The sequence below is a fragment of the Cavia porcellus genome, unplaced genomic scaffold (genome assembly GCF_034190915.1).
Source record: "Cavia porcellus strain 051 isolate PalLab524CR breed Dunkin Hartley unplaced genomic scaffold, mCavPor4.1 scaffold_7, whole genome shotgun sequence".
In the NCBI taxonomy this organism is placed as follows: domain Eukaryota; kingdom Metazoa; phylum Chordata; class Mammalia; order Rodentia; family Caviidae; genus Cavia; species Cavia porcellus.
In genome coordinates, this window is record NW_026947490.1 from 68,144,837 (window position 1) to 68,160,536 (window position 15,700).

General features: G+C 41.4%; 1 protein-coding gene and 1 non-coding gene across 4 annotated transcripts in view; one reads left to right on the forward strand and one right to left on the reverse strand.

Annotated features, from left to right (window-relative positions):
• The window catches only part of Prpf18 (pre-mRNA processing factor 18), a 43,750-nt gene that overhangs the window by 20,169 nt on the left and 7,881 nt on the right, over positions 1 to 15,700 (forward strand). For all 3 annotated transcript variants that reach the window (XM_013151295.3, XM_003468650.5, XM_023564683.2), the window contains 5 exons: positions 4,111 to 4,257; positions 6,247 to 6,315; positions 7,444 to 7,584; positions 7,710 to 7,781; positions 9,742 to 9,897. In XM_013151295.3, the coding sequence (XP_013006749.1) occupies positions 4,111 to 4,257; positions 6,247 to 6,315; positions 7,444 to 7,584; positions 7,710 to 7,781; positions 9,742 to 9,897 (585 nt within the window). The remainder of the gene's footprint in view (positions 1 to 4,110; positions 4,258 to 6,246; positions 6,316 to 7,443; positions 7,585 to 7,709; positions 7,782 to 9,741; positions 9,898 to 15,700) is intronic.
• On the reverse strand, positions 10,678 to 10,814 carry LOC111756449 (small nucleolar RNA SNORA2/SNORA34 family). Its single transcript, XR_002790940.1, has one exon. It is a non-coding gene; the product is annotated as a small nucleolar RNA SNORA2/SNORA34 family (small nucleolar RNA).

Below are 15,700 nucleotides of genomic sequence, written 5' to 3' on the forward strand. Positions count from 1 at the left end.
TGTAAGGATCACTTTCCTGTGCCCGAGATTCTCTCTTCTGGGCTTGGTTGCAGTCTGTTACTTGCCCCTTCAGACACAATTCAATGATGACATCGTCCCTCATCTATCCACAGTCCCTGTCAGAATTACTTGCTTCCTTTTCTGTGTGCCAGTAATAAACTTTAGCCTGTACATATTTATCTCATCCTGGTGGACTGGGGCTGTTTGGTTTTTCTGTTCTGTTTTTTTTTTTTTTTTTTCTTTTCTTTTTATTTTAAAGAGAATAAAAACAAAACAAAATAACAAAGCAAATCAGGACAACAATGTAAGCAATGCAGGACTTTAAACAAGGCAAAAGGAATTCAACAGTGGCTACCATAATGTCTCTTGTTTTCTTCAAAATAATTGTCCATTCCTTCACACACAATACAATAAAATAAAACAAAGTAGTATAAAACCCATCAAAACGAAAGAATGAAAGCATTACGGGACTTCAAAACAGGACAGTAGGAAATCAACAGTGGGTACCATGATGTTTCTTGTTTTCTTCAAAATAGCTGTCCATACCCTCATACATAATGAAATCAAATAATAGAAAGACTAAAACCTATCAAAACAAAAGAATAAAAGCATTCCATTACTTCAAAACCAGATAACAGGAAATGAACAGTGGTTACTATAATGTCTCTTTTCTTCAAAGTAGCTATTCATACCATCATACATAATAAAACAAAACAAAACCAATTAAAAGAATGAAAGTATTATAGGACTTCAAAACAAGATAATAAACCAATCATGATTACCATAATATATCCCATTATGTTCAAAATAGCTGCCTATACCATCAGATACAGTAAAATCTTAACAAAACAAGACAGAACAGAACCAAACCTAACATGGTTGTGAAAACATTACAGGAGTTAAAGACAAGACGATAAAAGTAACATTGCTTACCATCTTCTCCTCCCAGGTATTTCCTCCCCTATCACTTTTATAACATCTACTGTGTTTTTGGATTTCACTAACTCCTGTTTTTTATGTTAGTGTTTACTTTTATGAGTGCAAACTGTTTTGCCCATGAACATGACCTCCAGTTGTAGCCATTTACTTACAAGAATCTGGAGATTATTCTACTTTATAGCTCGGTAACTTTCCATCGTATGAAAATACCATGTATTTCTTATCCATTCAGTGGTTGATGGGCAAGTTACCCTTGCTTTTTTCTGGTTGCTTGTCACATGGAACAATTGTTTTCTCTCCTTGATTTTCAGTCTATGAATTTCCTCTTGAGTTAAATGTGGTTGTTGTATACGGTATCTCAATGGATCTTGTTTCTTGATCCACTCTCCCTGTGTTTCTTTTTATTGTTGATCTGAGGCCATCTACATTAATGGTTACAACTATCATACATTGGTTTGTCTCTGCCGTGCTCGCTTTCTGGTGTTGGCCCTCCACTCTTCCCCTTCATTCAATTGCCTGATCCTCCTCTGTGCTGTTTCTGGAACCATGTCATCTTTATCTCTTGCTAGAATATCCTTTAGCACTCTATGTAGGGCTGATTTGGTGGTCATGGATTCCTTCAGTTGTTCTTTATCATGGAAGTATCTTATTTTTCCATCAATTTTGAAAGATAGTTTTGCAAGGTACATCAATCTGGGATTGGACGTTGTTTTCTTTCAGGATTTGAAACACTTCACTCCAAACTCTTCTTGACTTGATGGTTTCTATTGACAAGTCTGCAGTGATTTTGATTAGTTTTCCTTTATAGGTGATCTGTTTCTTTTCTATAACAGCTTTTAATATTCTGTTCTTGTGCTGAAATTCTGGGATCCTGATCATTATATGTCTAGGTGTAGATTTCCTTTGGTTATGGCTCGTTGGAGTTCTGTATGTCTCACTTTTCTGTATACCAGATCCATTTCCCATGTTTGGGAAATTTTCTTCTATTACTTCTGTAAATATCCCTTTAATTTCATTTGTGTTGACCCCTGCTTCTTCACTGATACCTATCACTCTTAAATTATTTCTCTTTGGATCGTCTTGCAGCTGTTGAATTGTTATTTCCCTGTTCCTTGTTATTTTTAAAAGATCTTTCCATTCACGATTGCTAGCTGCGGTCCTGTCTTCAAGGTCTTAAAGTCTATCTTCAGTCTGGTTTTGCCAGCGTTTGATCTGACTTTCCAGTTTCCTGGTTATCTTTTTGAATCTGTTTCATGCATTGTAATTCCTTTCTATATTGTTCATTCAAGGTTTTCATCATTTTCCTGGGCTCCTCTTTTATCTGTGTATTCTTTACATGTGCTAAGCAATTCTTTCATTATTTTTTTCATTTCTTTTACCTGAGACATTAGTTCTGGTTTAATTATTTTGATGGTTTCATGAATTTTATTTCAGTTGTTAACCTATTGGAGATTTCAGGTGTGTGACTTCTATTTTCTCCCATGACTGGGTCTCCCAAACTTGTTCTGTATGGGCCGGAGGTCTGAGGTTGCTCCTTCATCTTGACATTCTCCTGGGTTCCTTCCAACAAGTGGGTTGTGGGGTTCCAGGTACTTCCCACCTAGACTGCTTCTCCAGAGTACAGGGGAATGGGGCAGGCACCTGTGTTCGTGTGACCCTGGGTTTACAGGGAGGTGGGGCGGGCTTCTCCAGCCCTGTGCAGCTTCCTCGATGACCAGGGCTATGTGGAGGTGGGGCTGCTTCTCAGCCTGCGTGTTTGCATCAGGACTCCCACAATGGTGGCAGGCACACAGGGGTGTTTGTCTGATTCTCCCAGTGGAGGATGGCCCCAGAGGAAGCATGGGCCTCTAAGTGGTGACATGCAAGTGGGGTGCACAGGGCTTTCCTGGCTGCTTGTCCCTGTTTTCACTGGCTGCCTACAGGAAGCAAGTCTTCTACGGTGGCTGGCAGGCAGAGATGGATCTTTCTGTTTTGTTTTTCTGAGTGCTTTCCCTAAAAGCCTAGGACCAAAAGGCCTGGATTCTGCCCCAGGACTGAGTGTTAATCACCTGACAGGTCTTTAACCTACTCGGGCTGGAATCCTGATTTGTAAAGCAGAGGTAGTGGTGTTTGTTCTCTGAGATGTTGTGTGGGTTAAATGGGATAATCTTGAGCAGCCCCCGGCCTCACACATTATACAAGTACCCCAGTCAACATCTGGCAGTTGAAGCCGTTTTCAGTTGAGTGTTTATGAAAGGACAGCAAAAAGCAATCTGATGTGTTTATAATGTGAAAGCATCCAGTGTTGACGTTTGTTGACTGCTGATTGTACTTGAGCGACTTTTTGAAAGTGCACTGTGTACTCGTTAACATTTAAATGAGTTACATTTGCAAGGCTTTTGAAATAGTCCTAATATACAGTAAATGTTAAATGAAATTTAAAAAATAGAATTCCCCAGGCAACCATACATAGTAGATGGTGTTGTTCCCACTTGAGACATGTGGAGATAAAGGGAGCTGTCCCACAGCCAGATAGTCCCCAGGGGGTGAATCTAGATGGTCAGCAGCTTTCGCACCGGCCACAACACCGCTGTCTTCTCACAGCTGTGGTGTGTGGCTTGTCACCCTCACAGCCCATTTTCATTCACGGTGAGGAAACTGAGGCTTCTTTTTTTTAAAAAAACGTAGTCATGGGTATGCATGGAGTGTGGGATTTGCCAGTTTGTCAGAGGCAGAGTTGAAAGCATGCAGATGAGACATCAGCTTTATTCCATTGATATTTGTAAATGCTTTTGGGGCTCAGAGTAGTTGAAATGAGGCTGGACATTTTAAGTGAACTGGGAAATGGTTTATGGACTTTAGTGGGGCCTGATTAAGTCCCTGCTGAGGTTTATTAGACATTCTCGGCATTGGTGAGGATACTTACTGATTTGTTACTCAGCTGTGTTGTATTTTTCTGACTATCTACTGGCATCATACACAGTCCCTTAATTTGGACGTATTTGTAGGAATTGTACTGGAGTGGGCAGTGATGATAGTGTTAGAGGCAGGATAGTAAACTGATGCATTATTTGAGTGCCTACTTTTGCCAAGTTGTTAACTACTTATAAAGAGACAATGAAATGTAACTCTTATAAGGAAAAACCAAAGCATGCTGTCAAAAAGGTACTCTTTCTCTTTGGCTTTCCTTAGGGCTTGAGGAACGATCTCAAAGCAGCTTTGGATAAGATCGATCAGCAGTACCTCAATGAAATTGTGGGTGGTCAGGAACCTGGAGAGGAAGACACACAGAATGATTTGAAAGTCCATGAAGAAAACACCACGATCGAGGAGTTAGAGGTACGACTGCACCCTGCCACCTTTCCCCGGAGCAGATGTCTGAGTTGTCGGAGCCTGGCTGCGGAGCGTGCTGCCGTCTTGGGGCAGTGCCCGGGCCCCTCTTTGTTCTGTGCCTTTGTTTATTCTTTTTCTCACTTTGTTTGCATTTCCCTACTTCTTGCTTTCGGAAGTAGCCGTGGCTGTGTGTTTGATGAACATAGCAGTGTGATGAACCCACAGTTTTATTTGCTGGTGTTGAGCCTGCAGTGTGGTATATATATAGATTTTTGATCTATGTAAATTCCATAGTGCTGTGATATCTTTATTTCTTTTTCAGATCATCTTTCTTAGCACACTGATATAGTAATAATGTTCGCACCCCTTCAGAGGAGTTGGCACATGTGTGTAGGCATCTCAGTTCCTGTTTCAGCCCCTTCCTCCCTCCCCCTCCATCTCTCAATCCCGTTCCCCTTTGGTAAAGGTCTGTCTCCCTACTTCTTATTATCTACCTTTTATTTTGTTTATATTTTTTTTACATTTTATTTTCCTTTTTTTTTTTTTGCTTTATTCTGTTTTTAAAATCGATACTGGATGCTCTAGGTACATTTAATTCTTTTTTCAGTTGCTAAACATGGTGACATTCACTGTTTTACTTTTTGTCTCCCAGTAATGATGGACATTTGAATTATTTTCAGTTCAGTATTCCCAATACAACAAGCTTTGTGATAAACAACCTTATAAAACCACTGTGGACTGAAGCTGCAGGGTTCGGGCATTCATGTGTGTATAGCTTATCAGAGTACTGTTGAGTTGCTTTCTGTTGTGGCTGTTCCTGTCTACACCCCCACCAGTAGCTTGTGAGGGGCTTACATCTTTATATCCTTGCCCCCTTTATATCCCTTTATATCAGCAATATCTTACTTTAATTTTACCACTATGTTGAATGTGGGATGGTAAGTTGTCTTAGTTACTTTTTACTCATTGCTGAGACAAAATACCTGAAGCCCAAAGTTGAGAAAGGAAAGGTTGATTTCTTACAGTTTTTGGAGGTTTCAGTCCATACTCAGTTGGCTCCAAGACAGAGTGTCATGGCAGAGCCACAGTTCTTGGCAACTGCAAACAGCAAGGCAGAAACTAGCAAAAGAGAGTGAGACACACCTTCCTGCCATTACATTACATCCTGGCTACACCCCTAGGCCAGTGTAGCACTCACATGCCCAATCCAAGCGCTAGACAGTGAACCACTCACAAATGCACAGTGCAAATGCATGAGGCCTGGGGGCCACAGACATAAACCATGACATAAGTATGATCTTAATTAAAAGTCAGTGTTGTATCATGTAAGTACCTAGCATATAAAAAGAATATAGTTGAAACTTTTTTAATGCTTAATAAAACATAGTTTAATAAAATCTGTTATTTTCCTGTTTGCTATAGTTTCTGGTGCCTGCAGGTGTAGCAGTCTGTAAGAGAGAGGTCATAGTTGAGGAGGGTGTCATCCTGACCCTCTCCCCCCATCGCCTCTTCAGGCGGTCCCTGCATTTCACTGAAGTAGCTGGGTGGTCAGCCAGTTGTTAGACTGACCCTTCCTTCCTTCCTTCCTGAGATGGTCACATACTACATGAGCAGTTTCCCCACTTAAAGTATACACTCAGTAGATTCTTGACATGTTCCCAGAATGGCACAAAATCATTCTCATTTTAGAGCATTTTTGTGGCTCCCAAAAGAAATTTCATAACCCTTCAGCCAAACAGTCACTGTCCTTGCCCTCTCTTGTCTTCAGATGCACAAGACAACGTGCTTTCTAAATGTAAGTGGTGTTCCATGTTTGTCTTTTTTTCTTCCTTGCTTGTTTAGAAATTGCAGCAGGTTTTTAAATCAAAGTCACATGATGTCTTTGACAAAGAGCTTTGTCTAGCCTGGTGACGATCATAGCCGTACGATCGGTGTTTATTCATATTCAGTTGTTGCTTTGTGCTAATGAGTTGAGGTAATGTTTCTTTTCTTCAGGCCCTCGGAGAGTCTTTGGGGAAGGGTGATGACCATAAGGACATGGACATCATTACCAAATTCCTGAAGGTACGCATCTTCCACAAGGCAAGAGGAGGGTGTTGTGAACACCTAAAAGTGTGTCTTGTGTTTTTAGGTTATTAAGTGTTAAATGTCGGGGAGGAAAGGACTTCTCCATAAATACTTGTGAACACGCTTTGTGGGATCAGTGTGTGTTTGCATGCAGTGGTTAATGAAAGAAAACATACGTTTATGTTTTCAAAGCACTTCTCTTGAAAGCTGATTCACTCAGGTGAGCACATGGTAAAGCATCCCAACAGCAGGATAAACACAAGGTGCAAAGGGGTTTCTTCATTGTGGAAAGCCCCTAGGAAGATGTGCAGTGGAACGTTCCGGAAGGTTGAATGAGGCGGGAGAGGAGGGAAGCAGGGATGGAACCGCATTGGCAGTGCATCAGGAAACACATTTGTCACCTTGGGAGGCCGTTCCTGTCTTCTCCTCTACAGCTCTCCCCGTTTGCCGTGATGGCTGATTCCGTCTTGGCTTCCAAGCGTTCCTTTTTTTAGTGGGCTAGAGTGTGAGCAGTTCCCAGGTGCACTTCAGGATTTGCTCCCAGACTGTTCAGACTAAGGTTAAAGGCAGGGGATGTGTTGACTTCCATTTGCATTTTGAAGACATGGCATGGACGGAGACCGGATGGGACAGTTGTCTTTGTCTCTGAGTGACAGCCTCTCACATGTCCGTGAGCATCTACTTAACCTTCACCCCTTCACTGGCACTCGGATAGGCGTCCCTCAAGGGCAGTTTCTGGGGCGGATTAAGGAGAGAATGAGTGGGTTGTAAATCTGTTATTTTTATGCCCGTTTTCCCTTCATTCTCCATTAGTTGGGTGATTTAATGGCAACTTTAATTGAATTGTCTATACTACATAAGTAGAAAGTCTAAATGCTCTAATATACAGTGCCTGTGATGTACCACGGATTATAGGTCTATATTGGTTGAATTTTATGTAATAGGTAAAAGTGAAAAGAAGCCCTGCAAACTTATTTCAAATAGGTAAGAAATTCGATAGGACTTTTTTGAGTAAATGGGGTATCCTGAGCCAGGAATATAATGCACAGTCTAGGGGAGTTTGTCGCTGGGTAAACTACACCACTAGGTGGCGTTGTGGTCTCAATGTACCTGTTCTTTCAACAGTTCTTGCTAGGTGTTTGGGCTAAAGAACTGAATGCCAGAGAAGATTACGTGAAGCGCAGTGTGCAGGGTAAACTGAACAGTGCTACGCAGAAGCAGACTGAGTCCTACCTCAGACCACTTTTCAGAAAACTCCGCAAAAGGGTGAGGGCTCCAGAACGTGGTTTGTTGACCACTTTTGAAATCTGGAATATGCATGGAATAAATGGCATTTGTTTCTGTGCATGTATAGTAGCTTCCACAGTTAATGCTTTTCTTTCTTTTTTCAGAATCTTCCTGCTGATATTAAAGAATCAATAACAGATATTATTAAATTCATGTTGCAGAGAGAATATGTGAAGGTATATTTTTAATTACACTATGCACTGAAATTTGCTATGAGCCTATCTAGGTTACCTGCCTAATACAGTGCTGCTTGGGATAGGAGAGTGTTTCCTCATACATGTAAGAATAAATGTGAAGTCAACTGGCAGGAAAAAATTGTATTCCCTGTTGTTTGCTCAGCATTATTGTTAGGCATTGACAAAGCTTCAGTCTGCGGTTGTATTCTGTAGTCATTTTTAAAGCAGGTGAAAGTCTTCAGAATTCAAGCTGTGTACAGGCAGTTATGGATGGGATTGAAGTTCAGAATGTCTAAATGGTTAGTTATGACTTAAAGCAAACTTTCCCATTAGAAACAGTGTTGTCTGGATTCATTTCCCAGAGCAGCTATAAAAGCCCATTTAATAGTAGTGTAGCCGAACAGGTGCCGGTGCTCTAGGGGAGGGTCACCGCTCTTCAGTGGCGTCTCTGGAGAACAGCCAGGGCTCCTCCGTCTCAGGACATAGCCCTAGCAGAGCCCTGTGGGGTGCTGTCCTCCTGCCGCTGCGGCTCGGCTGTGGAAGGGCTCTGAGCGCCGCCGTGGAGGGGCTGTCTGCGGCCTGTACGCCGGCACCAAGGAGCAGAGGGGCAGCAGGGTGACGTGCGCCTGCAGAGGCCAGGACGGTGGTTTCAGCGTGGCAGCTCTAGGCAGGGCAGGGCCCTGGAGGGGACGAGGGACGATGGGCGACGTGTAGTTGGTGCGGTGAGAGCACTGTTAGTTTTACTCCTTGTAGGATCTGGTTGGTTCTCTGAGAAACACAGGGTTTTTGCTTTACAGTTATAAGCTGCATTCTTAGTTTCTGTCAGCTGCGTGATTCCAAGGCCAACTGCTTTGGAGTGGCTGGGTCAGGTCCCTGTATCTGCACAAAGTGCCTTGTGTCTCCTGCCTGCCAGAGTGCATGCCGTTTCTTTGTCTTATTTTCTCAGGACTGTGTGTCATTACCAAGTGAAAGCTTTTGTGTAAACCACAGAAATAACCAGTAACCTTTAATAATGTATTTAGACAGTTCTTTCTGGGATTTTAGGAAAATTGAATGTTGGAACTTTCATCAGGTCCAATGTTAAAGTTCACACCCTTGAGAATCAGTGATGCAAATGTGTGTCCACCCTCTGTTGAGCAAAGCAAGTTTAGATGTGTCTTTAGGGTAGAAAACTATTTCCTAGTTAACCTGTATATATAGCTTACATTTTGAAATCATCTCTACATTTCAATCACATGTAGGTGTTTGATTTTTGAGATTGAGATCTCTTTGAGGCCTGCACTGCAGCCCTACAGGTTTTTAGAATTCACTTGCTGTCTGTGTTTTCTCCTCATTCCTCATAGCTAGCCAGACTTGACGTAGAAAAAAGACTATTTGTTTTCACTGGTGTCTCTCTTTTCTTTCTGTAACTTTTATTTTAATGTTTGGCCAGCTGGACAGTTGGGGGCCTAAGTGAAAAGTGACCACTGTTGCCCCTTACCTGTTGGCTCCTGGGGCAGGATGCAGTCTCTGTTTACACATCTGTTACGGATCCCATGTGGTCTTTGCCGCACACGGAGTCCCTCCCGCTTCCAGGGGCCCCAGTGCTGTGCAGAGTGCTCTGGTTTCCAGCTGGAGGCTGGAAAGCTGGTTAGCCTCTCTGGCTCCCTGCAGAGAAGCCCTGGGTTGGAGTTTCAGTCAGTGTCACACATCGACTTCTGTGAACCCCAGATGTGGAGTGTGTTAGCTTCCTGGCATGAAGGCTGGGCAGGATGCTGTCCTTTCACTCAGCTTCAGCTTCGGTTTTTCCATGGGCATTTGTGACCCTAGGCAGGGCATCGCTTCATACTTTAATCTCTTTTATCCAAATGACAAGATGTAATATTTTCAACAAGCCCCAGAGGTGGATGAAAATTACCATAAAAGTTTAGACCAAACCAATGTTTTTTTGCCTTTCTGATCTCTTAAACTTTCCTTTCAGGCAAATGATGCTTACCTTCAGATGGCCATTGGGAACGCTCCCTGGCCTATTGGAGTCACCATGGTTGGTATCCATGCCAGAACTGGCCGAGAAAAGATTTTTTCCAAGCATGTTGCGCATGTATTAAATGATGAAACTCAGAGGAAATATATTCAGGTAAGCAGTGTGGAGGGACAGGATTTGCCATAAACATTCTTTTTTTTATTTTTTTTTTTGTCTTTTTCATTTTTATCAGTACCGGGGATCGAACTCACGACTGCCTGCTTGCAAGGCAGGTGCTTATGCCGCTGAGCTAAATCCCCAGCCCCAGCCGTAAACATTCTTATTCCCAAAACTTAACAGTCTTAAGAGCAAGAACAGGGTTGCAGCAGTTCCCTTGGTCTGTGGAGGTATGTTTTGAGACCCCCAGTGGATCCCTGGAATCTTGGGTAGCACTGAACCTTTTGGTGGTAGGTTTTTGTTGTTGTTGTTTTTATTTTAAAGGTGGTAAAAAATTAAACAACAAAATAGGACATAAGAAAGCAATGTAAGATACAAATTTCAAAACTAGACAACCTGAGATCTTCACTATCTATCATATTGTCTCTTGTTTTCTTCCAAATAGTTGTCCATGTCTTCACATACAGAGAATTCGTACAAAATACCATAGTATAAAACTGATCTGAACAGAATGAGGAAGGTGTTTTAGGTCTTCAAAATCAGACAGTAGGAAAGTCACTAATGGCTGTCATTCATTCTCTTCAAAATAGCCGTCCATGCTTTCATGTATATTGAAGTTCAACAAAACAAAATGGGGTGGGGGATGGTTGCTTGGTATCCTGGCGCTCCAGGTCCCAGCATGCTGTGGGTTCTCGTAGACACCGGTGGCTCCCGACCTGGGCTGCTGCAGCCTGCCATGCTCACAGCCGCTCACCTCGGGGGTAGGGGTCACTTCAAGCTGTTTTCTTTCTAATGAATTGACCATTTCACTGCCCAAGTTCTGAAATGGCCAACAGACCATAGAAAGACATCTCTTTAGGCTCCTGCTTGAAACCAACAGGGTCAAGAAGCTACCGGCCTTGATTCAGGGCCAAGTGTGGTAGGTTTTTTGTGTGATAAAATGCCTATAGTAATGCTTAATTTATAAATTAAACCTGCAAATGGAGGAGGACTGCTGTGCAGTAGGTAGGACACGCACAGTAGAGTGAAAGTGCACTCTTGATGAGCACTTGTATTTAAGACATACTCGCTAGAAACCCTTTAACTTTCCTATATGATGGAAGACAGGTAAACTGTAAAATAAAATTGCTTTAAAAATATACAATTTGGGAGTTTAGTGAAGAGCAATAAATTTTTAAGTCCAATTTTTATTGAAGATCTACGAAGCTAAAAAGGTGTGGAGAGTGAAGGCTTGGCTTTAATGCAATCACGTTAAGTAGCAGTAACAAACATAATTACATGAGTAAATCTAAAGGGTTTATAGTTGTCTTAAGATTGTAGACTTTATAGAGTTCAGAAACACTGGGGCAAATTCAAGTGCATTTCCATTTCTTTTTTTTTTTAAAGAGGGTAAAATTAAACATAACAAACCAGAACATAAGAAAACAGTGTAAGAGACAGAGATTTCAAAGCAAGACAACCAGAGGTCTTCACTGTATCATATTGTCTCTTGTTTTCTTCTGAATAGTTGTCCATATCTTCACATACAGTGAATTCATACAAAACAACATGGTATAAAACTGATCCAAACAGGATGATGAAGGCATTTTAGGTCTTCAAGACCAGACAATAAGGAAGTGAATAATGGATGCCATGTCTCTCATTCTCTTCGAATAGCTGTCTATATCTTTATGTATGTTGAAATTAAACAAAACAAAGCAGACTAAATTCACTCTGAACAAAGAATAATAATATTGCTGGGTTTCACATCATGACGCTGCAGAATCAGCACTGGGTACCGTAGTGTCTCTTTTTTCTTCAAAGTAGTTGTTCATTTCATCATGCATTATATAATCTGTATATAAACTGTTTAGAAGTTCTACGCATACATGAGTCTCTACATGTATATCCATCCTTTCTGTATTAGAGGGAAAAACAAGACAAAACGAAACAAATTCCTAGAAAAACACGAAACAAAAAAGTTATAAAACCACAATAGTAGGTAATCTGCAATGATTAATATGATGTCTCTTGTTACCTTCAATAGAATTGTCTATATCATCAGACATAGTATAATTGAACATAGCAGTACATAACAATATTAATAAAAACAAAACATTGGAGACATAAGACTTCAAAAGCAGGAAGAGTCTAACGAGAGTGGGTATCCTTGTGAATCTTGTTGTCTTCAGAGTATTTGCCTATACTCTCAGACTTAATACTATCAATCATATCAGATTCAGATAAAATCAGTCAATACAAAGCAGTGAGCTAACAAACCAGATTCAAATATGATCAGTCATAATAAGACAGTGTAAGTAATAGAGGGCTTCAGATTAAGTTAAGAAATTAAGGATGGTTGCTGTAGTAAATCCTACTATTTTTGGAATAGCTGTCTGTGCCCTCAAGTCTAGTACAAGTAGACAGACTGGAGCAGAATATAACCAAACTAAACAGTGATAATAACAATGGATTTTAAATCATGATACACTATTAACAGTATTCTCTGCCTTCCGTTTTTAGACAATTCCTCCCCTTACACAGGGTGCATTGTACATTTTGGGTCCCACTAACTCCTTTAGGTTAGGGGTGTAACCTGCTATTTACTTAAGTAGTTCTGAGCCTTTGTACCCCTGGGCTTGATCTTAAATTGTATTCCTTTATCTACAAAATCCTCAAGGTTTTCCTTCGTTATAGGTGAGTAGTTCTCCATTGCACAAGAATGTCATGACTTTCCAACCTTTCTGCAGCTACTGGATAGGCTGCCCCTATTTCTCTCTGGTTCCCTGTCACATAGAATGTTGTTGTCTCATATTTGACTTCAGTCCATAAACCTCTTTCAGGTTGATTATATTTCCTATACAGAGCATCTCGATGGACCCTATCTCCTGAACTACTCTGCCTGTGTTTCTTTTTGTTAGTGTATCATGGCCATCAGTGTTAGAGATTATAGCAAACCTTCTCTGCATCATTTCTGCTATGCTGTTTTTCTGCCATTAGTTGTCTACTTTTCTCCTTCATTCCACTGTCTGCCTTACTCATTGAGGCCTCTCTGCCACTGTTCCTGAAATGCTGGTGTTTTTTTTCTCCCCCTCTAGACTGTCCTTCAGTATTTTTTGTAGGGTTGGATTGGTGGTCACGAACTCCCCCAGTTCCTCTTGTCATGAAAGCATCTTGTTCCCCCATTAATTTTGAGGGATAGTTTTTCAGGGTACATCAATCTGGGTTGGAGGTTATTTTCTTTCAGGGCTTCTTTCTTTGCCCCAAGCTCCTCTTGATTTGATAGTTTGTGTGGAGAAGTCTGTCATGATTTTGATGGGTTTTCCTTTATAGGTGATCCGTGTCTTTTCTCTGATGACTTTTAATATTTTGTTCTTGTGATGAATTTCTAAGATCTTGATTATTACATTTCTGGATGTAGCTCTGTTTTGGTTGTAGGTGGCTGGATTTCTGTATGCCTCATACATCTGAATATCATTTTCTTTTCCTATGCTTGGGAAGTTTTCCTTAATTATTTCTGTGAATAGCCTTTGTATTTCCTTTGTTTATTCCTGCTTATTCATGCAGATTTTTTATTTGTAAGTTATAGATCCTCTTGTCTTCTATCCTTTGTATTGTTACTGCCTGTTTCCTTGTTATTTTTAAGAGCTTTCCTTTCACGATCACACATTGCAAACCTATTTTCAAGTTTTGTTAATCTGTCTCTAGTTTCTTTCAGGCAATTTTGCCAGCTTTCAATTTCCTGATATTCTCTTTGAATCTGTTTCATGTATTCTAGGTTTTTCTATATTCTTCATTGAAGGTTTCTCTCCTTTTTTTGTGTTCCTCCATTCTTCCACCTGTGTCTTCTTGAGAGGGCTTAGCATTTCTTTTATTAATCTTCTTATATCTGGTTTTACTTGTATTAATAGTTCAGTTTTGAGTTGTCTATAATGTCACAAAGATATTTGTGTCATCTGATGCTGTGTCTGATACTGCATGTTTGCTGCCCTTGATCTCTTCTGTATTTACCTCTTCTGGCCCCATATTCCCTGGGTTGGCTGGAAGCTTTTTCTTCTTTCTTTCTCTTCTCATGTTTCTGGTTTCTTCCATACAGTGTATGGTGGAGGTCCCAGCCCTTTTCTTATTGGTTTTAGTTCTTCTAAATCATGCTGGCTAGGGATTTCTGCCCTCTCTGTTTTGCTGTTGGTCACTGAGGTGCAAGCCAGGCGGTGTAGGCTGACCTCTCCCCTCTGAGCCAGTCAATCAGCGGGGGCCTTCACCACGTTAATGTGTGCCACATGGACAGAACTGGTTCAGGACAACTTTGGGGACAATTTCATCCCTGGCTATTGGGTCGCAACCAGGGGCGTGACCCAGCCCAAGCAGATCCACTAATGTGCTCTATGCAAGGAGCAGCCAACTGAAATCACTGCCATTCCTTGTTCAGACCCATCCTGCCCAATACCAGTATGTCATCCAGTCAGTCAGTCCCTGTCCTGGGAAGGCCAAATTCCGAGCACTCACCGCAAGTGGGTTAGTGCAGGTCTCCATGCTGGCTCTGTTCTCCGGCTCTGTTCTCTGTTGGGCTTGCAAACCCCAACTAAAGCAGGACTGCTGAAGCCCTGTATAAATATACTTATTCATACAGTAGACACATTTTCTGAAAGCAGTATAGGTGCAGTAACACCCTGTGGATAGGACATGGCTGGGGCTCACAGCTTGCTGGTGAGGGAAGTCTTGAGCACTAATGGGTTTTTGTGTCCTTGAGAGAATGCCAAATTTTAAAAAAATAAATATTGTGTAAGGTTAAACAAAAGGCCAGTTTGTGATCTGTATCTCAAGATAAACCCATTGTGCAGCTGAAACAAAAGAAGGTTGGACCCTTGTGTTGGGAGTTAGGTGAAATTGTCTCTGTCTCTCTCTGTCTCTCTCTGTCTCTGTCTGTCTCTGTCTGTCTGTCTGTCTGTCTCTCTCTCTCTCTCTCTCTGTGTTGTACTGGAAAATGAACTCAGGACCTTGTGTTTTCCAGGCAGGTGCTGTGCTGCTGCGCTATATCCCCAACCCAAGTTTAGTGCGATTCTTGATTTCCATTACCTGAGTATTAAGCTGTCCTGTGACCTTCCTCTTGTTACTTTGGTATTTGGGTGTGGTTGATTTGAATTAACTATAAAAAGAAAATGTAACTATATGATTTAAAGTTTAAATCAGGGTTGGCAATTTTTCTTGAAGGATCAGGTAGGATATATTCTAGGCTGTGTGCTTCCTGCCAAGTCTAATCCAGCTGCTGAAGCTGGGAGCCCGAACATCCAACTTGCCAGTAGCTGTGACCCAGGGAGACTTTCTAAGAGGCAGGTGGCCTTTAGGTTACAGTTTGCTGGCATGTGGTAATTGTGTGAACTTAAATGTTCTATGTGAAGATATTTGCTAAGGAAGTCATTGTAAAATCAGTTGTTTCTTGTAAAATTGAGGCATAGTCAACGAATGCTAATGCATGCAGCTACCCTGAGTCACGTAGTGCGGGGTTCTTGGTGTGTGTAACATGCACCAAGCTGTGAGGTGCAATCTCGATCCAGAACACTGCTGCAGCACCAGCAGCTTCCTTGTCCATTCCCAGCCCAGGGCTCATCCTCTGTCGGAGTAACTGCTACTCTGATGTGTCATTACCATTTAGTTTTGCTGCTTCTTGGCTATCATGTAAACGGAAACTTGGAACATGAGGGTTAATTGTTACTTTTTAGTTGAAATGCTGATGTAGTATCTTTTATGGGATGTGATAGAAAATGATTCCAGAGACTTTGACCAGAGTGTGAATTCATCTTTTGCTTTTTGTGCAAACCTA